Here is a 21451-nt window from a genome sequence, read left to right on the forward strand (position 1 = left end):
ATACTAATGAGGACTCCTAAGATACCTGAGGTCAAGCTAAGGGTGTTTTACCTCTAGTAAGGCATTAACGTTAGGAATGGTAGGGGTTCCTGGAGAAATGTTGTACTCTGTGTTTGCCTCAAGTACTTGTCACTGGGCTGCAGAGTATCAGGAAATTTAACTTTTACCTGCCATGTCCTTCTTCCTTTTCTTCCCCACATAACGATGGTGGATAGGGTGTTAATAGGGGCTCCAGGAAACTAAATCTGTAGGCTTCTGGAGATTAGACTATTGATGAGATTGCCCTTTTCTTCTATTTTTTTTTTTAATTTTTAAAGTTTATTTATTTTTGAGAGAAAGAGACAGAGCTTGAGTGGGAGAGGGAGAGAGAGGGAGACACAGAATTGGAAGCAGGCTCCAGGTTCTGAGCTGTCAGCACAGAGCCCGATGTGGGGCTCGAACTCACGAGTGGTGAGATCATGACCTGAGCTGAAGTCAGACGCTTAACCAACTGAGCCACCCAGGCAACCCTCTTCTAATTTTTTAAGATATTTGTAAACTGATGGAGACTTGTGTCCTGCATGACTGTGATCTCTATCAGTTAACCATATGTTTTCTTTCCTTTCCTTTGTTTTTGGGCTGCCAGAGGAATGTCACACATATCCCACCTTGAGGAGAGGGGGTTCTAGCTTGTTCTTTGCCCTCACCTTGGTATATGGTCCCTCCTCACCCAGAATCTCTTTTCTCAGTGCCCACCACCCGAAGGCCAGGCTAGGGGAGCTGGTTCCCCAGAATCAGGTGGAAGAGCCCATGAGGTCTCTGCGAGTCTCATCTGAGGCCAGTGAGCCCTCAGGTCAGCGTCATTTCAGGCTTTGGTCAGCTCTGGCCCTCTTGGTGACATCTAGGAGACATGGCTCGGTGGCTGGGACCCATCACTGCCTCCCATGGACACTCAAGCCGCCATGAGGAAACTGCTTCCCTCCTAGAGAAAGCTAGGATCAGCCATGGCAGGAACACTTTTGGAACCTAGGCTTAGGCCCCTGGGCTCCACAGTCCGAAACTATGGCTAAAGATGGCAGGTGATGTCAGCAGTCTCCCAACGACGAGTCTGAGTCCTTGCACTCACTGTGACCCAAAGTTCTCGGATACAGAGTGGCAAGGGTAGAGAGCCCCCATTGGGGGACCACCACCCCCACCCTTTTTCACACACTGCAGATGCATGGCCCCCATTGACCCCCTCCAGGATGGAGCTGGGACTATAGCCTCAGAGCTCTACTCTGTCAAGCTGTCTCATTTGCAATTGGCAGGCCCAGCTTGGAGTTTCTGTCCACTGAGCCCACAGGAGGGGCCAAGTCCCTTAGGGGTCAGCTGAGGTCTGGGTCCACCCTACCAATGGGGCATGGATGAGGGGAGGGGCTGACTCAAGGTGGAAATGATGGGGCTTTGGAATGATGGGGGTTCAAAGCTCACAACCAAGAATGAATTCTTGAGACATCTTTGGTGCACAAAAGGTGATTTTGTTAAAGCACAGGGACAGAACTTTTGGGCAGAAAGAGAGCTACACTGGGGTTGTGAAGAGTGACTGGTTATATTGTTGGAGAAGTGAATAAAGTACGCCAAAGATGGCTGATGGGGCTAAAACAGACTCTGGTCTCTAGCTTAGAGACGGCTCCTCCGGGTTCTTCTTCCTTTGTTTGCTGCACGCGCGAAAACCCCAAAGATATGGAAGCTGACAACTATAAATTACCCTCCTGACTCGCATTCAGGGCTCAGATCTTTGGAGAAACGGTCTCCCCTGAGCCCACCAGTGTTAAATAAATCTCCAATCCACCAAGATCTCCGAGTGCCGCTTGGTTTTTCCGCCAGTGTTCCAGCCTGGTTCCATAACATACTTGATTCCCTGACCGGGAAACCCAACCGCACTGGCCCATTGTTGCCACTGGTTTGGGAGAACAGCGAGGCGGTGACAGAATGAGGGATTGCAAGGAAGAGTGAGCACACTGCTTGAATTTTGGCAGTCTCCTGCTCGGTTGCCTCAGGCTGGTCCCCGCTCCACTCTTCCCACCAGACTCAGAGACCTGGTAGGTGAGGACCTGGACCCAATGTTGGAACCAGTAAGGCCGGGGCCCCAAAGAAGTCAGGCCCACCCAAAAGGGTGGAAGAGGGACCTCATCAATCCCTGGAGGCCTTAATAGGACTCACAGGTAGAAAATTTTGTGGGAGGGAATGTAATGGACTCTGGTGTGTGTGTGTGTGTGTGTGTGTGTGTGTGTGTGTGTGTATGAGAGAGAGAGAGAGAGAGAGAGAGAGAGAGAGAGAATGTGTGGCTCAGCCAGACTTGCCAGTCGAGTTCGAGTTTGTGGCTCCATGGACGGGCACCCTTAAGGTCCCCAAAAGTCTACAGAGTCTGAATGGGCTCTCCTGTGTTGTGGTGAGAATATAAGGTCTAGGGCGGTATTGGATCAGATTCCTATCACAAGTCACAAAGCTGAGTCTGCTACGGCCAAACCTCTCCTAAAGTTTCCCTCAGGAACACGACCAGAGGGGTATCTGATTGGTCCTCTCATCTGAGGGGATACCCTCCCTTTGTCTTTGTGACACCAAATACGAGAAAGAAATTAATAAGGGATCAAACAGCGTAAGCCTACGATTTTAGAGATCATGCTCAAAAATTTTAAAAAGGGATTTTCAGTCAATTATGGGGTGAAAATGACACCCAGGAAGTTAAGGACCTTTTGTGAACTAGAATGGCCCATATTTAGTGTAGGATGACCCCCATAAGGGACATTAGATGCTCAAATAGTGCAGCGGGTTTAGCTAATAGTCACTGGGAACCTAGGCCACCCTGATCAACTTCCATACATCAACTCCTGGCTTGAAATTGCCCAAAATCCCCCAACTTGGGTACAATTCATCATTAGCAAACAGAGCCAGGCAAAGGTTTTAGCCACTTTATCTGGAGGCTCACCCAGGGAGCCAAAGAAGCGACCCACCGCTCCTCTAATATTTAAAGGAGACATGGAGGAAGATATTGTCTTTCCACCTCCTTATAACTCTTCAAGCTCCCTCCCCCTTCCCCCTGAGCTTGAAACTCCTCCCCAGTCTGTCTCTCTACAGTGGCAGGAGTCACTGCCGCTCTGCCCTGCCTCCGATCTCCCTGCCCCTCTCAGACTCAGAGAACCCTCCCCCACAGGGGCCAGCAGCCAGACTGCGCCCCAGACCCAGACCTAACGCTCTCCAAATGCCTGTAAGGGAGACAAGAGAGCCCGAAAGAGAATGTGAACGGAACAGTCCAGCCCAGCCGTTCCATGATGTATTATTAACCTTTCTCTACAACTGACCTCCTCAATTGGAAACACAACACTCCATCATACTCTGAAAGCCACAAGTAATAGTCGACTTGATGGAGTCCCTCTTCCAGACCCACTGACCAACTTGAGAAGATTGTCAATGGTTACTCTGTACTCTGTTTAATACAGAAAAAAGAAGAAGAATGAGAGAAAACACGACAGTACCTAGAAGATCACACACCTCTGGGGATCAATGACCCTGATGTCTGGGCTCAAGCTGCCGCGGCTGAAGAATGCCCAACATGGGATTTCACCACAGAAGAAGGACAGGTCCACATCCAACGATACCAGGAAGCCCTCCTTTGGGGAGTCCGACCTGGAGCCAAAAAGCCCATGAACATGACTAAAATAGCGTCAGTCACACAGCATCCTGGGGAGTCTCCCAGAGACTACTAGAAAGATTATGTAAAATATATCATGTATACACCCTGTTTGACCCCGAGGCACCAGAAAGTCAACAGATGGTAAATACCTCTTTTGTGGCACAGGCTGCCCCAGATATCAGAAGAAAACTCCAGACGTTGGAGTGCTTTGCTGGGATGAATATCACTCAGCTGATAGAGGTCACCAATAATGTTTTCATGACAGAGAAGTCACAGCCGAAAGAGAAGTGGAGAGAAGACTAAAAAAGAAGGCCACGCTTCTTACAACAGCACTAAAAGAAACAGATGCTGCAAAGATGGGAAGACACCAACCACCAAAAGGGGGAAAGCCCAGGGGCACCTGGGTGGCTCAGTCAGTTAAGCGTCCAACTTCAGCTCAGGTCACGATCTTGCAGTCTGTGAGTTCGAGCCCCGCGTCAGGCTCTGGGCTGATGGCTCAGAGCCTGGAGCCTGCTTCCGATTCTGTGTCTCCCTCTCTCTCTGCCCCTCCCCCGTTCATGCTCTGTCTCTCTCTGTCTGAAAAATAAATAAAAACATTTAAAAAAATTTAAAAAAAAAAAGGGGGGGAAAGCCCAGAGCCCCCTTAGCAAAAGACCAATGTGCATACTGCAAAGAGAAGGGACACTGGAAGAATGAATGTCTGAATTGGAAGGGACCCTCAAAACCCAGCTGATATTGGGAAGAACCTTGAGGCCAGAACCTCGTTGGTCTGGCCGGGGTAGAATCGGACTAAGGGGGACCGGGCTCTTTCTCGCTTGGCTCCCATGAGCCCACGGTCGAAATGAAGGTAGGGGGGCGAACAATAACTGTCATGGTTGACACTGGGGCTGAATACTCCATTGTTACTTCCCCGGTGGCGCCCTTAAGCCAAAAGACAGCAACCATACTTGAGGCTACTGGGACACGGGAGATCCAGCAGCCCTTCTGTCAAGCTCAACAATGTGAACTTGGGGGTCACAAGGTCTGGCATGAGTTCCTCTACTTACCTGACTGCCCAATTCCTCTCCTGGGCTGGGATCTGCTCTCCAAACTTGGGGCCCAGATAACTTTTGAACCCACTGGACACACTAGCCTCCAATTAAACCCAAGGGAGAAGGAAACCCGGGTCTTGGTGATTACCCTGCCAAGGGAAGAAGAATGGAGACTATTCTGCACCCAGGCCCTACCCTGTAGCCCCTCAGAATTCAGGCTTACATTCCCCTCCATATGGGCTGAAGATAACCCGCCTGGACTAGCTTAGAGTCAGGCCCCCATCATTGTTGACCTGATCCCCAGAGCCCAACCTCAGAGACAAAGGCACTACCCCCTTCCACTCGAGGCTAGAATGAGTATATAAGAGCACCTGACCAAGCTCAGAGAAGCAGGTATTCTAGTTGAGTGCCAGTCGGCTTGGAATACCCCGCTCTTGCCAGTCAAGAAGCCAGGAGGAGGATACCGACCAGTACAGGATTTGAGGGCCATTAACAAAGTGACTGTTTCCTTACACCCAGTGGTTCCAAACCCGTATACTCTCCTCAGCCAAATTCCAGACTCAGCCAGATGGTTTACATGCCTCAACCTAAAGGATGCTTTCTTCTGCCTTCACCTGGCTCCTCAAAGTCAACCATTGTTTGCCTTTGAATGAACTGAGCCCGTTACAGGGCGCCAGATGCAGCTGACCTGGACACGACTTCCCCAAGGTTTCAAGAACTTGCCCACTCTTTTTGGGGAAGCACTAACTGCAGACCTCACCAACTTTCCGAGAGAAACCACAGGGTGTGTTCTCCTCCAATATGTAGACTACCTCCTTCTTGCCAGTGATACCCAAGAAGACTGAAAGGTACCAAGGCTCTCCTGCAGCTCCTATCCTACTTGGGGTACTGGGCGTTGGAAAAAGGCACAGATTTGTCAGCAGCAGGTCTGATACTTAGGCTTCCTCCTCACAAAAGGAAAAAGAGAACTAGGACCGGAAAGGAAGAAAGTTATCACCACACTGCCACAGCCCCAAACAAAACGAGGCTTGAGTGAATTTTTAGGGGCCGCAGGGTTCTGCTGCATTTGGATTCCCAGATTCTCAGCCAGAGCGAGGCCCCTCTAGGACCTGTTGGGAGGAACAGACCGGGAGCCCCTCGCATGGACTGAGGAGGCAAGGGCTGCTTTCACAGAAATAAAGTTGGCTCTGGGACAAGCCCCAGCCCTGGGTTTGCCTGACATAGAAAGGCCCTTTAACGGCTTCGTAAATGAAAAGGACAAAATAGCCCTTGGAGTGCTCACTTAGAGCATGGGGCCTTTGCAATGGCCAGTGGCCTACCTGTCAAAAAAACTTGATCCCGTGGCTGCAGGATGGCCACGGTGCCTCAGAGCTCTGGCAGCCACAGTCCTGCTCATCAAGGAGGCAGACAAACTCACACTGGGACAAACACTTAATGTTAAGGTCCCACACGCGGTCATGTCCCTCATGAGCACCCAAGGATATCGTTTCCTCTCCAATTCTCGGCTGACACAATACCAAGGCCTTCTCTATGAAAACCCAAGTGTCACTCTCAAAACAGTAAGAACACTAAACCTGGCCACCTTCCTTCCCACGGAGGAGGGAGAACCCGACCATGACTGTTCCGAAGTAGTGGATGAAGTCTACACCAGCCGCCTGGACCTCCAAGACCAAGCTATGACAGGCCCAGAAATCACTCTGTTCAGCCATGGGAACAGCATTTACAAGAGAGCAACCGAAGAGCAGGATATGTGGTAACCACAACCACCGAAGTTCTGGAAGCCAAGGACTTGCTGGAAGGATGGTCAGCACAACGAGCTGAACTGTATGCCTTAACCCGAGCCCTCATCCTTAGCAAAGTTAAACGATTTAACATCTACACTGATACCCAGTATGCCTTCACTACTGTGCATGTACACGGGGCCATCTATAAAGAAAGAGGCCTCCTTACTGCTGCAAACTATCAAAAACAAGGAAGAAATACTAAAGCTTCTTGAGGCTGTATGGCTGCCAGACAAGGTAGCTATCCTACACTGTAAGGGACATCAGAAAGGAGACAACCCCATAACCAAGGAAATCGCCTGGCCGACAAAACAGCCAGAGCGGCCACCTGTGGTGACCCAGGTGAAGCTTCTACCTACACTATGACTCTTGCACCCCACAGGGAAGACTCCCCGCCCCTGTACACAAACAATGAAAGAAGTTGGGCCTCGACAGAAGGGGGCACACTAAGCAAAGAGGGATGGTGGGTCATGCCAAATGGACACATCTTTGTCCTGTCATCTATGGGAAAACACCTAGTCAAGGAATATCACCAACTCACACACCTAGGGAAAACTGCACTAGAGGCCCTCCTCAAAAAGAACTACTATATCAGCCAGCTGCTGGTATTTTGCCAGGCATCAGTGAATAATGTGTAACATGTGCCAAAAACAATGCTTGGTCTGCCCCATGGCCCCTGCCTGGCACGCAAAAGATGGGGGTCACCCCTTTCAAAGACTTAGAGGTGGACTTTACTGACATACAACCAAATAAAGGGTTCAGGTACCTCCTTGTAATAATCTGCACATATTCAGGATGGGTCGTCGCATTCCTGACCAGAATGGAATGAAGCCGCGAGGTGGCCAAAGCTCTTCTATGGGAGATTGCGCCTCGATTTGGTCTACCCTTAACCATACACAGTGATAACAGGCCTGCATTTGTGGCAGACATTATACAAACCCTAACAAAGTCCCTCAACATTACCTGGAAACTGCACACTGCTTACCGACCCCAGAGCTCAGGGAAAGTAGAGTGGATGAATCGCACCCTCAAAGAAACCCTGGCTAAGTTCCACCAAGAGACTAATCTCCCATGGCCAGATTTACTGCCGCTGGCCCTCCTGTGTGCCTGATGCACACCTGGGGCACTAAGATTCTCCTCTTTTGAGTTATTTTATGAGCGACCCCCTCCCCATGTTTAGGAAAACTCCCAGGATACCTACACCAGATTGGAGACAAAAGAATAAGAGAATAGCTCCAGACCTTGGGGGCAGTCCTAAATAAGTTACAGAGATACACCATAGAGAGGGCCCCAATTTCCTTAGGGACCCCCGTTCACCTCTTTCAACCAGGAGACTCTGTGTGCACAGATTGGAAGAGGGAACCTCTTAGACCACGGTGGACTGGGCTCATACTGTCATTCTAACAACTCCTACAGCCTTAAAGTTTCAGGTATCGCCCCATGGGTCCATCACTCCAGAATTAAGAAGGCCAACTCAGAAGAACCCACAACCTGGTGAAGTGATCCAGATCCAGTCAACCTACTTAAACTGACCCTCAAAAGGGAAATTGGCCCCTGAGACCTCCAGCCCTGCTCCAGCCACACCCGGAAGATGGCTGGCCTGCGCATGGCAGAAGCTTGAGGAATCAACATGTGAACCTAGCTGGGGGGTTTGGATGCAACTCTGCTAGCCCTTGCCCCTTACTAGTGTCATAGCCCTGATCTTACTTTTTACTGTTGGGCTGATAGAGACTGCACTAACAAGGTGGACATGGGACAAAAGATGCATGCCAGGGGCGCCTGGATGGTTCAGTTGGTTAAGTAGCTGACTTCAGCTCAGGTCATGATCTCACGGTTCATGAGTTTGAGCCCCACAACAGGCTCTGTGCTGACAGCTCAGAGCCTGGAGTCTACTTTGGATTCTGTGTCTCTGTCTCTCTCTGCCCCCCCGCCCCCCGCTCATGCTCTCTCTCAAAAATAAATAAACATTAAAAAATTAAAAAAAAAAAAGATCCATGCCGGGACTCACATACTTTCTCTGGATGGGAGGGGCATTAAGTATTGCCTGTATATTATGATAACCTCTCACCCTCACAACTGCCGCTTACCCACTTTGCCCCCAGGATTGTTATATAACAATAAGGGGGTCAAGGGCGTTCAGCACCTTCACCTCCCTCCACAAAGATTGCTACAAGGGAAAAACACCCACTCTCTGTCAGTCACCCAGTGCCCCAAGGACTAAGTATTGGACCGTAGAGATAACCCAAAATGTCAGGGACCCATGTCACAACAAGGGCCTCCAGAGAGGGAAGCGAGCTTGCTACACTTACCTTCCTCAATGAGGGATCTCAGACGGAGGAGGGATGCCAGACAGGGCCCTTCAAAAAGTTATAAAGGATACCCAGGACAGGGTAATATAAGCCATAAAGGTGACCACTCCCCTGACAGCCTACCAAGGTTTGACCTTTCAGCCCTCAATCAGATGCTTACCAATTCCCCACTCCAGCGTTGGGCCAACACTACTCTACAACTCCTCCATAAAATAGATAATCACACCCAAACCTGCTGGATGTGCTTGCCGCTCAGCCGGAGGGCTTACTTAGCCACTCCTATCCCTTTGACCTCTAATTCAGCCTACCGATGCTTAGAGGCCAACTGGACTCAGATGTTATTTCCTCTTCCTTACCCCAGAGATATCCGTGTACACTGAAGATCAGCTCCTAACAGCCTTTAGCCCCAAGTTCCTGGCTAAACGGGCAATCCTGCTACCCGTTCTGGTAGGCGCAGGAATTGCGACAGGAATAGGAACCAGAATAGGGGGCACAGGTTCATCCGTAGGACTGTACCATAGACTATCTCAAGAGATAAATGAAGACATGGAACGGGTGGCAGATTCTCTGGTAAACTTACAAAGCCAAATAAACTCTCTGGCGGCAGTGACCCTCCAAAATAGGCAAGCCCTCGACCTCCTCACTTTAGAAAAAGGAGGGACTTGCATCTTTCTGGGGGAAGAATGTTGCTATTTCATAAACCAGTCAGGAATAGTTACAACTAAGGTTCAGGAACTCAAGGAAAGAATTCAACATAGACAACAGAAAAGTATCAATCAATGGAAAGGATGGGATCTCACGGATTGGGCATCCTGGCTTCCTGCCCTGGCGGGGCCCCTCCTCTCCATAATTTTACTTGTATTCATCGGCCCCTGTATACTGAATGCTGTGGTACATTTTATTGAAAACACTGTTGCTCGCCAAACTACTGCACACATCTTAGCCTTCTAAGAGTACCAACCTGTAAAACTGAAAGGTGATGCCTACTAAAAGTTTTTTTTTTAAGGCATCAAGGGGGAAATGTTGGAGAAGTGGATAAAGTACACCAAAGAAAGGCTGATGGAGTGAAAACAAACTCTGGTCTCTAGCTTAGATACTCCTCCTCTGGGTTCTTCTTCCTTTGTTTACTGTGCACAAAACCCTCCCCCTCCCCCCGCAAATATGGAGGCTGATAACTATAAATTACCCTTCCTTCTGGCATTCGGGGCTCAGATCTTTGGAGAAACTGTCTCCTCTGTGTCCGCCGGTGTTAAATTAATCTCTGATCCACCAAGATCTCCGAGTGCCACTTGGTTTTTCCACCAGCGTTCCAGCCTGGTTCTGTAACAATATACCATGGGGTTGGGGGAGATAAAGTTAAGAGGAAGTTTCTAGAGGGATTTTCATATGTTCAAGAAGACTCGCACATTACTAGAGGCCTAACTGTTGTCAGGCTAAAGTTGTTTTCACCTCTAGCAAAGCATTAACATTAAGACAGTAGGGAGTTCCTGGAGAAATGGGATACTCTATATTTTCTTAAAGAATTGTCAATAGGTAATAATGAAATTTAATGCCATGTGCCATTTCCTTCTTGCCTTTGTTGCCCATATCACTGGTGGGGGAGGGGGGGTGACAATAGGGCTCCTGGAAACCAAATATAGGCTTCTGGAGATTAGGCTTTTGATAAGATTCCCTTTTTCTCCTAATTTACTAGGACATAGGTACACTGATGGAGACTCACATCCTGCCAGATTGTGATCTCCATCAGTTAACCACTTGTATTCTTTCCTTTCCTTTGTTCTTGGGCAGCCTGGGGTGCCTGAGGAATATCACACAGATCCCACCTGGGGCTCAGGGAGCATGCTGGCATGTGCTCTGCCCTCAGCCTGCCTTGTGCTCCCTCATCAGGAACACTCTCCAGTCCACCTTTGGAGATGGGGGACGGGAAGGGTGTCTCACCCTGTGCCAGGGCCTGGTTGGGTCCCTATGGGGGACAGTGTCTGGGCTCCAAGAGCAGCACAGGGTACACTCTGTCCTTCCCTGCCGGGAACCTCCTCTTTCACCTCCCCTCCTTTCCTTGTCCCTTTGGAGAACCACAAAGCAGCATGGGCTCTGTTGATATGAGGCATTCTCCGCTTTCATCAGATACAAAAAAGGGGTACCACCCCAGTTACCCCACCCTGCACTTGGCCCCAACTGAGAGGCTTCTGGAGGTCAGAGATGACAGCCGGTCCAGATCAGAGACCCTTGTCCTCACACAGTACTAACCAGGGAGAAGAGAGTGTGGAGGGTTTCAGTGTCCTTGCCAGAGATGTGAAGATATGGGGAAGGCATCCTCCAGCCTCCTGGACCTTCCTGCCCCTCATCTTGCATAATCCTGACCTGGGGGAAGGGCAGAAAGCTTGCCATGATCTTCAGCATGAGTTGCTGACAATTGCCTCACCCTTCCTGGATTTGGTAAAGGATAAGTCATTCCACCCTGGGGTGAGCCATTGGCCACAGAGACCATAAATAGCATCCCCCCAGAAGCCTCCTCACTCACCTCCTCTTTCAGCTGATATCCGGAGTGGTGCCAGCTTCCTTGGCCCTGAAGTCATGGCCTTAGGTCTCCTGTGGCTGGGCCTTGTCCTGCTGGGGGCCTTGCAGACCCAGGCCCAGGACTCCACCCCAAACCTGATCCCAGCCCCGCCTCTGCGCAGGGTCCCTCTGCAGCCTGACTTCCAGGATGAGCAGGTAAGGGGCACGAGGGGCAGCTGCAGGCAGGCCCTGAGAAGAGTGTGAACAGAGGGGAGGAGAGGCAGGATGGGCTCAGGCTTTAGCTCAGTCTACCCTCGGGTCCCCTGATGGAAGGCACACCCCATGACCCCATCCCCACCCAACCTTGCTGACAAGAGGGTCAGCTGAACACAACTATGTTGGTCCACACTCTCTTCCATAATCCCTGCAGTCCATGCAAGATGGGATCATCTTCAGGGCCTCTACAAGATGAAGAAACTGAGGCTCAGGGATGCCAGCTGGCCACTCGCCAAGTGTCACCCTGTCCCTGACACACTAAGAGCTCTCCCCTGGCCAGATAGCTCCAGCTCCAGCTAGCTTCTTCAGCCCAGCCTGTGTGGCCAGTCTGGGTCCCAGCAGCCCAGTTAGAGGGGCTTCTGGTTGAAGCCTAGGCTGCCTAGAGATGCCTACAGGGATGGAGCAGGAGGGCCCCCTGGGGCTGCTCCTGGCTCTGCCTATCATCAGCCCCCATTGTAGTTCCAGGGAAAATGGTATGTCTTAGGACTGGCAGGGAATGAATTTAATAAAGAAAAACACGGCCAGTTTAAGATTTACTCCACCACTTACGAGCTAAATGAAGACAACAGCTACAATGCCACCTCTACCCTGGCCTGGTGAGTACCACCACCTCCTACAGGAACATGGGGGGCCTATAGGGCTGCCGTGGGGGTCCAGGAGGCAGACTGATGACATAGCTGAGCGGCAACCAAAGCTGAAAGATGATCATTCATCCTACCGCTGGGTACTGGATCCCTGTATTTATATCTTCTCTCATTCACTAGATCAACATTTCGTGGTCACTTCAGCACAGACACACGACAGTTCTGCGGATGGACACAGACTGTCATCAGGAAACAAGAGAAAGAAAGAATAGGTGTCTTAGAATGGGAGGAGGGTCACTGGATCCAGCCTAGAATCCCACCTAGGGCTTTGTCAAGAGCTTCCAGGGAGGTGGTCTGTGGGATGGGCCTTGAGGAACCAACCTGCGTCAGAAGGAGGCCTGGGACCTTCGTGGCAGGACTGCTGGACTGAGTCAGAGAGAGCCACTTCAAGAAACAGCAGGCCATTGCATGGCTGCCCTGAGCAGGAGCTGATGAGTGGTCTGGAGAGGAGGGTGACCACAGTGGCGGGGGTGTCAGGTACTGGTGAGGAGCGGGTGTGGCTGCAGCAGGAAGAGGAATGATGGTGTGCAGCCCAGGAGGCTGATCAGTCATAGGTGGAAGATGACCAGATCAGGGGCAGATTAGGACCTAGAGAGGGGAGTCAAGGATTATGCAGCACCCCTGGGTTTCTGGCTCTGGCACTTGGGGATGGGGCTAGAGCCTCTGTCATGGAAGGAGCAGAAGAAGGGCAGGTGTGGAGAGATTGGCTCTGAGGTGCCAGGGGAGATGGGATGCAGGTGAGAGGTTAGGTTTGGTCCAACAGCTAAGGGAGTCTTGGCATCCAGCAGACTGGAGTCTCAATGGTGATTCCCCCAGGAGAGTTTAAAGCAGGAGCCCACAAGATAAGAATAGGGGACAGGGGAGCCTGGGTGGCTCAGTTGTTTAAGAGTATGACATTGTCTCAGGTCATGATCGTGGCTTGTGGGTCTGAGCTCCACGTTGGACTCTGTGCTGACAGCTCAGAGCCTGGAACCTGCTTTGGATTCTGTTTCCCCCTCTCTCTGCCCTTCCCTGCTCATGCACGTGCACTCTCTCTCAAAAACTAATGAAAATCTAAAAAAAAAAAAAAAAAAAAAAAGAATAGGGGACAAATGCCTTGGTTGGCGGGGACAGTATGGTGGGAAGACTACCAAGGGGAAACAGCTCCAAAGAAAGAAGGACAGGAGGTGTGGAGGGAGAGTCTGAGCAGGTCAGGTGGGTAAGAGCACAGTAGTCAAGGACAGGCAGGGATGGGTCAGTGGGGAACAGCCAGGCACATCTCTGGGGTGGGGTGCAAGCCTACTGCTGTGGGAGGGTGGGCTATCACCCTCTCACCCACCCATCTTTTGCTTCCACAGGAACCAGACCTGTGACCACTGGCTCAGAACTTTCATCCCAACTTTGTGGCGAGGCCAATTCACCCTGGGCAACATTGAGCGTGAGTCCTGAATGGGGTGGGTCCTCAGGGGCATGAACCTCCCTGTTACCCCACACAGAAGCAATCCTGTGGAGACGGGAGAAGAATCAATAGCTCCCTCTGCCCAGTTAGGGCAGACTGAGATCTCACCATCCACCATACAGGATACACTGGAATCCAGAGGTACATTTTACGAGTGGCAGCCACAGACTACGTCCAGTTTGCCATGGTGTTCTTCAAGAAAATTTACAAACACCAGGAGTACTTCAAGATCACCCTTTATGGTGAGTCTTGCCCCTCCTGGAACCAGGATCTTGGTCATGTTGGAGGAGAAGAGGTCCGTGACACCCAGCCCCCAATGTGCCCTTCACCCCAGATCTGGGAGGCAGGAGAGGGGTCTTTCCACAAAACCCCTCAGGAGGAAGGGGTCTGAGGCATGGTTCATGGGTTTCACAATATTTATGGAGCTTTCACCAGCCATTCACCAGCCATCCTGGCCACAGGGAGGACCAAGATGCTGACCCCTGAGCTGAAGGAAAACTTCATCACCTTCGCCAAATCCTTGGGCCTCACAGATCACCACATAATCTTCGCTATCCCCATTGGTAATCACCAGGTGGAGAGAGGAGAGGGCCGTATGGGAACTGTCCAGGCCTGATGTTGCCTCACTATGGAAGGGGGGAGAGGAGGGATGCAGACCCCTGCCATGGTCACTGGAGTCTCAGGATCCACTTTGGTTTCAGGAAGACCCTGCCACAATCAGGGTTCTGGGCCCCTAGTGTTCCTCCCTCACCCTAGCTTGGGCCTGCCCACATGAGAATTGCAGGCATGGGGTGAAGCTTCCTCAGTCTCCTTGCCTGGCCACCTCCCCCTTTGCCCTGGGGCTGCCTCACTACCTACTTGGGAGGAGCCCTTGTCTTCAGGCAGCCTGGCCTGGGCAGGTGCTTCCCAAAGCCTGAGGGTCTGTCAGGACTCAGCAGGTAAACAGGCAGAAGGCTTGGTGCCCAAGCAGGAACTTGGCTGGGCCTCACCTTCCTCCTTTGAAGAACGGGTGTCACCCAGGTCTGCTTGTCCTCAGGCCTCTCCCCCAGTCCCTGCTCCATCATCCAGCCTTCTGCTGTACCATCCACGAAGGGAACCCCCAGAGCTTCTGTGGCTAGACTAGGCTGAGGCCCAGGGTAGCCCAGGGGCAGTGCAGGGGTCCTGGAGGTCAGGGATCCCACACACACCCCCTCCCATGCTGACCACTCTGTCCCACACAGATGAGTGCATGGATGAGTGAGCAAGTGTGTGGTAAGTATGGTTGGAGTGGGGGCTGATGGGAGCCAGGGTGCAGCTGGGAGGGGGTCCCAGGTCTGCCTTTGTCCAACCTTCCCAGCACTGCTGTCCTCTTTATTGCCCTGACTCCCTCTCTGGTGCCCTCTGGCTCTCTCCACCACATCCTCTTCACGTTGACCTCTGCCCAGGGCAGTGCCCAGCTGTCACCACCAACCTGGACACCACTGAGAGAGCCAGGAGACCCTTCTCAATGCACAGCCCACCAGCTGCTCCCCAGGCTGACCTGCTCATGAACCCCCTCCCTTCTTGCTAAATAAACACATGTCCCCTGGTCCTCACTCTGTGCTCCTTGACCTCTGGGCTCTCTGAGAGGGAAAAAAATCAAAGGGCAGTCTCCTATTAGCATCACTCCCAGGAAACGTGGTCCCCAGCAAGGGATGGAGGCCACAGAAGCAGTGTCCAGCTCTGACTGAATACTTCTAGCTCCCAACTCCAGGACCAGCCCCAGACCAGCAGCTGCCCTCACTTGCCCCTGCCTCCTAGCATACTGAGGGGGCACATCTCACACTCACGTCCAGCCATCTGCAGCAAGCCCAATGGCAAAGGCCCAGCCAGGGCCAGGCAGCTGGAGAGGGTTGGGGGGTCAATGTGCTGTCACCCCCACTTCACCAGTGATGAAGTTTTAGGGCTATGGTGCAGGGTCTGGAGCAAAGGACAGAGAAAGAATTCTTAAAGATGTTTTGGTGCAAAAAAAGTGATTTTATTAAAGTACGGGGCAGGACCCATGGGCAGAAAGAGCTGCTCTGGGGTTGTGAAGAGTGTCTGGTTATATACTCTGGCTTTGGAGGAGGTAAAGTCAAGGGAAGTTTTTGGAGATTTTCATATGATAAAGAAGATTTACAGAATACTGGAGACCTAGCTGTTGTCAAGCTGAGGTTTTTTCCCTCTAGCAAACATCAATATTAAGACAGTAGGGAGTTCCTGGTGAAATGTTCTTCTCTGCCAGCCTCAAGTATTTGTCAATAAGCTGCAGGGTATCAGGAAATTTAATGTTACCTGACATTTCCTTCTTGCCTTTCTTCCCCCAAAATACTATGAGGGGTGATGTTGGGACTCCAGGAAACTGAGTCTATAGGTTTCTGGTTGTTAGACTATTGATAAGATTGCCTGTTTCTTTTAATTTACTAAGATATTTGTAAACTGATGGGGAGTCATTTCCTACATGACTGTGATCTCTATCAGTTAACCATTTGTTTTCTTTCCTTTCCTTTGTTCTTGGGCAGCCAGGAGTGCCTGAGAAATGTCACACACATCCCACCTGGAGTGGGGAGGGGTAATGCTAGCTTGTACTTTGCCCTCAGCTTGTCTTATGCTCCCTCATCATATCCCCCATAAACAATTCTGACCCTTACATCTTTAAGGTAGTTGGAGGTGGAAGGTTTCATCTTCTGTAGCTTCTTCTTGCTCAGTAAGGGAATAGAGATGTCCCTACCTATGAGTCAATATTGATCAGTTGGGGAACATATAGAAGAGTTACAGAAGGCAGAGACAGCTGGGTCTAAGATGGACAATGAATATGAACCTCCTTGAGTAGAAAAGATCATTTGTTGGCTTGAAGTTATTGTAGTGATGGAGTCTTGTCACCAGGCAGAGAGACAGGGGAGAAAACAGCCAAATGTAATTAGAATAACAAGAACAGCCCAAATAAATGCCCTTTGGTAATTGATGGAAATCCTCAAGTCCAGGAGTTTAACCAATCATGAAAGGAACGGAGGAATTCTTTAAAGCACCAATTTGAGTATCCTGGTAATTTAGAAATCCAGAAATATTTGTGCGATAGTCTAGAATGTATACTGATGAAGTTTTGGGGTGTTGGTGGGATGGTCCTGAGACGACGGCCAAGAAAGATTTATGGAAGACGTCGTTGGTGGGAAAAAAATTGATTTTGTTAAAGCACAGGGACAGGACCAATGGGCAGGAAGACCTGCATTGGGGTTGTGATGTTTAACTGATTATATACCCTTAGGTTGGAAGGGGGTCAGGAATAGAGTAAGTCTCTAAGGTATTTTGGAAGCAAGGTTTCCAGGAATTTGAGGGGGGCTCACTGTTGGTAGCAAATGCCACTTATCACCATTGAATAAAATTTCAATCATGAGACTCTTCAGATGCATATCAGGGGCCATAAGCTTGGAATATGATTGCCAGCATATATCTTGGGGCAGTTGAGAGAAGGAAGTAGACTTACAGGACCCTCAAGGTTGGGATAAGGTTGAGCTAAGGTTCTCTTTGCCCCTAGCAAAGTGTCATCATCGAAGCAGCTGAGATCCTAGAGGGAGGTCACTCTGCTGGTTTCAAGGACTTGTAAATGCAGTAAAGGCATTTAATTTTTCATTTGTCTTACTCCCCCATCACCATGGCAAGCACTTAAACACCTTTTCTCTGTTCTTGAGCCCTCAGAAGTCTTTGAATATCACACATATTCTACTTGGGGTGGTGGTAGAGGAGGATGTGCCAGCCTGTTTTGCCCTCAGCTTGCCCCACACTTCCTCATCGTATCCCCCCTGAGCAATTTTGACCTTAAATATTTAAGGTTGTTGAAGGTAGAAGGTCTCATTTTTTGTAGCTTCTTCCTGCTGAGTGGGGGCATAGAGTCATCCCTACCTATGGGTCAGTATTGGCCTGTCAGAGAACAAAAATGGTAATTAAGGTGAGACAGCTGAACCCAAGGTGGATAATGTGTATTAACCTCCGTGAGTAGAAAGGATCATCTCTTGGCTTGAAGTTATTGTAGTGATGGAGTCTTGGTACCAGGCAGAGAGACATGGGAGAAAACAGCAAAACATAAGTAGAATAACTAGAAAGCTTAGCTCAAGTGAAAAGTCCTATGGTAGCTAACAAAAATCCTCCAGCCCAAGAGTTTAACCAATCACTAAAGGAAAAAGAGGGGTTATTTAATGTGACAGTTTGAGTATTCATGTTAGTTAGAAATCCAGAAATATTTTTGAAGTACTCCAGAATTTATACACACCGTTTTGTTCTTATGAGAATATAAGTTCCACCTTGTGCAGCACTTAAAACATCTAACACCATTCTGTGTGTTTTGTAGAAGTGTTTTATCCATTTGGGTTATTTTAGTGTTTATAATATAATGTTATTTTGAGAGTCATTTAAGGCCTTAACTGTGTAACAGGTGGTGTATTAGTTTTGTTTAGTAAGCCAGCAGGTAATTAATAAGAGATACTTTTATAGAAACAAGAAAAATGCAGGTTAATGCTTAGAGCAGATTACAAACCCAGTGTCTCCCAGTGCTGCCAGCACGAATTTTACATGTTAGGTTTGAATGCTTGTGGGAGCAGGCAGTAGAAATCAGATTGATCTTTCTGGTTTGTAACTCAAATGTCTGTGGTGATCCTTGTGAAAGGCCCATTGTAAGAAGGAACTGTTAGTAGAAATTGAGAAAGGAAGATGAAAAAGAAAGGTACAACCATCCTAAGAGAAGTTTGAGATTTTCCACAGGTTCACAGGAATAAAAAGGCACATTAGTTTGCTCATTGATTTCCCCTGTAGAGGGTACAGGTTTTATTTTAGATATAAGAGCACATGAAGTGTGCCCCTCTAAATTTTTTTGCAGTAGAAGTACATGATATGACCCAGTAGGGGCTCTTTCATTTTGGAGTTAAATCCCCTGTTGTATTGGACTTTAAATCTTTAAATAAACCAGGTGTTTTGTGTTTATATGGGTTGGGTTTCTAGTAACTGTCAGATCAGGTTTAAGAAGGATATGTTTTGCATATTCATTTAGAGATTTAGGAATTGCACATACATTTGAACAGTTCCAGCATTTACCCAAACAATATCACCTAAAGTTTATGACGATTTAACAGGGTCTTCGCTTAACATACCGAATAAAAAGTCCTCCTTGATCAAAAAGACTTTCTTTACAATTGAAATCCTGGGTCATTTGTTAAACCTTAGAAAGTGATAGAGCACATTTGAAATGGGATTCCGATCATTACAAATCTTAATGCTTTAAAGTATTTATTTAACCAAGATGTCAATAAGAGATTCCAAAAGCAAATATGTAGGCTTATATTGTTGTTAGCAAAATCTAGGTCCTTTAACAGTGAGAAGTTTTAACTAAGTGGTCAAAGACCTGATAAAGACATAACCTACAGCTGTCGTTTTCCCAGAAGTCAAAAGAGAAAACAATCCTTTGTACATTATTTTATCAAGAGCCTAACAATCCAAAAAAAATTGTCTTTTAACAGAGAGAAAAGCAGAATTTCAACCTTATACAAGTGTACTTTTAAAAATCCATTCTTTGCAACTTAGTCTATCCAACCACATGTAAAATTCCTTTCCAAAGATTTCCCTTCATGAACCTTCTACAACTTTCTGTTTCATTCAGATTTTTCCCCAAGCCTTTTTTCTCCAAACCAGTCTCATTTAGGACAAAACTATTTTCTTTTACCTGCAATAAAAAATTTATTTCCTTTTTTCTCTCTTTTTTACACATTCCTACTTTTTTACATATACAGTTGCTATTCTTATTTCCATCAGTCCTCATTATGTTTAGCAGAATTTTGACTCTTAGAAACGTTAGTCTCCAGCAGAGACTAAGTATACCCAACTGTAAACTGTTACACCAGAATCTTTAGAAGGCAAATTTATGAATCAATTAATCACAAACCATGTTTTCCAATAGACCCAAATGTTCTTAGTTTCTCTGCAATAAGAAGTCAAAAGCACAAATCTACATTCAGTAATCAATGCTTTAGCACTCCATTCTATTTGGAAAAGACCTAGATATCCAATGAATTCAATCCCGTTTATCCAAGTGTCAGATTACCAAACTTTGAAAGCTATCTTAACAATCATCCATGAAAACTTTGAGATACACAAAATTACCCTTTATTTTAAGTCATCTTGTTGCTAACAAGTTGCAACAGAGACAACATGAGTTCATTTGACCTTTAGGAAACATTGGTAGAAAAAAAAGTTTTATATTTAATTCTGATAACTCATAACACATGTCTGTCTTAGTTAAACCAACAAACTTAAATAAGCTTAACCACAAACAACATTCCACCTGCGTTTGCTTAAAGGACAATTTGTTCCCCATTGTCACATTTTACCTGGGACACCAGTGGGGCAATCTGAAGTGGGCGATCCAAGGGGGTGCTCATTGCTCCTTGACATCAAGGGTGGGAGGGTGGTATAGAAGCCAGTTATGTACATCCCATGGAAGGTGATGCAGAAACAGGAAGAAGGGGAGAGGGGGGAAGAAGAGGTAAAGTGCCAGAACAGCAGAGAAAGACAATTCCTGGTTCTAAACCTTGTCAGCTCTAAAAGAGGAGACCCCATGTTTGTTTGTTTGTTTTCCACCAAAGTGGAAATAAAGGAATCTATGTCAGGCTAGAGAAGACAGGGGGTTTCCCCGAAACAAAGGGACTTTAGGCAGCTGCCTAAAGGGAATATTTGCCTAAAGGGAATATTTTTTAAGTCCTTGCCCAAGGTAGACTAACCACAGTTGGCTCCACATATAGTCATTAAGTCAGGAAATGAGTGAGGGAGAGCCTCCCACATCTATTAGGTGGAGGAACAGAGAGAAAGAGTCAGCATGCCCTTTGTCAGGGATTGTCTGTGTTTCTTCTAGCACCTGAGTTCCATCAGGAGGCCTGTTAGGACATCCACTATGCCAGGAGGGAGTTTACTAGCCACACACATTTGGGAAAATACATTCTATAAGAGGCCTTTTGGTTCGGGTCCTTAAAGCTGTGAAGGCCTAGACCTCAGGTACCTCCGTCCATTGACCCTGTTTTCTGCAGAAGAAATCTAACTGCTAGATTCTACTAAGGTCATGCAATGTTATGGGACATCAGTCCTTTCCTAAATTTTGCAACCCAAATTGTTTCCAGTGGGTTGAAAAGGCATCCCAAGGGAGAGTTTGGGGACTGATGAGAAGCTCCCATCCTCTTTCTAGAGAGAGAAAAGCAGAGACGGTCCATTAAAACGAAAATCACCCCCACCTCCCAGATGGCATCCCACGTGCAGGATATATCAGAAGTTCCTGAGGTGTCAAAGTGACCCAAGGCATACCTTGAACAAAATTGCTATGATCACCAACCAGCCCCTAAGGGCCTCTGTAGGAGGGATACTGGCATCCCCCCACTTTCCCATTGCATCCTAGGCTACAAATAGGTGTCAGCAGATGGACCTTGCTGAGAAGGCTGAAGAAACCACAAGTTTTAACTCATGGAAAACACTGGAAAAGTATTACAAAGGGGAATTGCCCAATTTTGTACTTTAAGTAGTAGTTAATAAGGAACATTGACTGAAAACAGTGACGGCAGAAACCCATCATGATCTAATCTACATGCCAACACATACAGTCTTTCAGCCAACTTCCTAGGAAATGGTCCCCAGTTGTGTTTAAATTCAATCAGTTACTAGTTCTATGGGTTTCCAGGGGAGGGCCTACAGCCAGAAGTGGCTAGATCAGGGATGTAGATGGGATCACTTTAGACCAATGAGGAGGAAACCTCACACAGGAGTCTTAAGATTTGCATCTGTGCTAGTCACTTAGGT

The 21451-nt window shown here is 48.3% G+C and overlaps 1 protein-coding gene across 1 annotated transcript; it reads left to right on the plus strand.

The window, feature by feature from the left end:
- Window positions 1-11245: 11245 nt before the first annotated feature.
- On the plus strand, window positions 11246-15201 carry LOC102969811 (neutrophil gelatinase-associated lipocalin-like). The gene is made up of 7 exons (XM_007094458.3): window positions 11246-11485; window positions 12005-12141; window positions 13527-13606; window positions 13750-13869; window positions 14089-14190; window positions 14848-14878; window positions 15052-15201. The coding sequence occupies exons 1-6, from the start codon at window positions 11348-11350 to the stop codon at window positions 14865-14867; spliced, it is 597 nt and encodes a 198-aa protein (XP_007094520.1). The 5' UTR covers window positions 11246-11347; the 3' UTR covers window positions 14868-14878; window positions 15052-15201.
- Window positions 15202-21451: the final 6250 nt, after the last annotated feature.

This window comes from Panthera tigris, chromosome D4 (assembly GCF_018350195.1).
Source record: "Panthera tigris isolate Pti1 chromosome D4, P.tigris_Pti1_mat1.1, whole genome shotgun sequence".
NCBI lineage: Eukaryota > Metazoa > Chordata > Mammalia > Carnivora > Felidae > Panthera > Panthera tigris.

Coding starts and splice junctions, on each gene's coding strand:
- LOC102969811 (XM_007094458.3), top strand. CDS start 11,348: ATGGCCTTAGGTCTCCTGTGGCTGGGCCTTGTCCTGCTGGGGGCCTTG. Junction 12,142..13,526: donor GCCACCTCTACCCTGGCCTG/GTGAGTACCACC, acceptor TTGCTTCCACAG/GAACCAGACCTGTGACCACT. Junction 13,870..14,088: donor CTTCAAGATCACCCTTTATG/GTGAGTCTTGCC, acceptor TCCTGGCCACAG/GGAGGACCAAGATGCTGACC.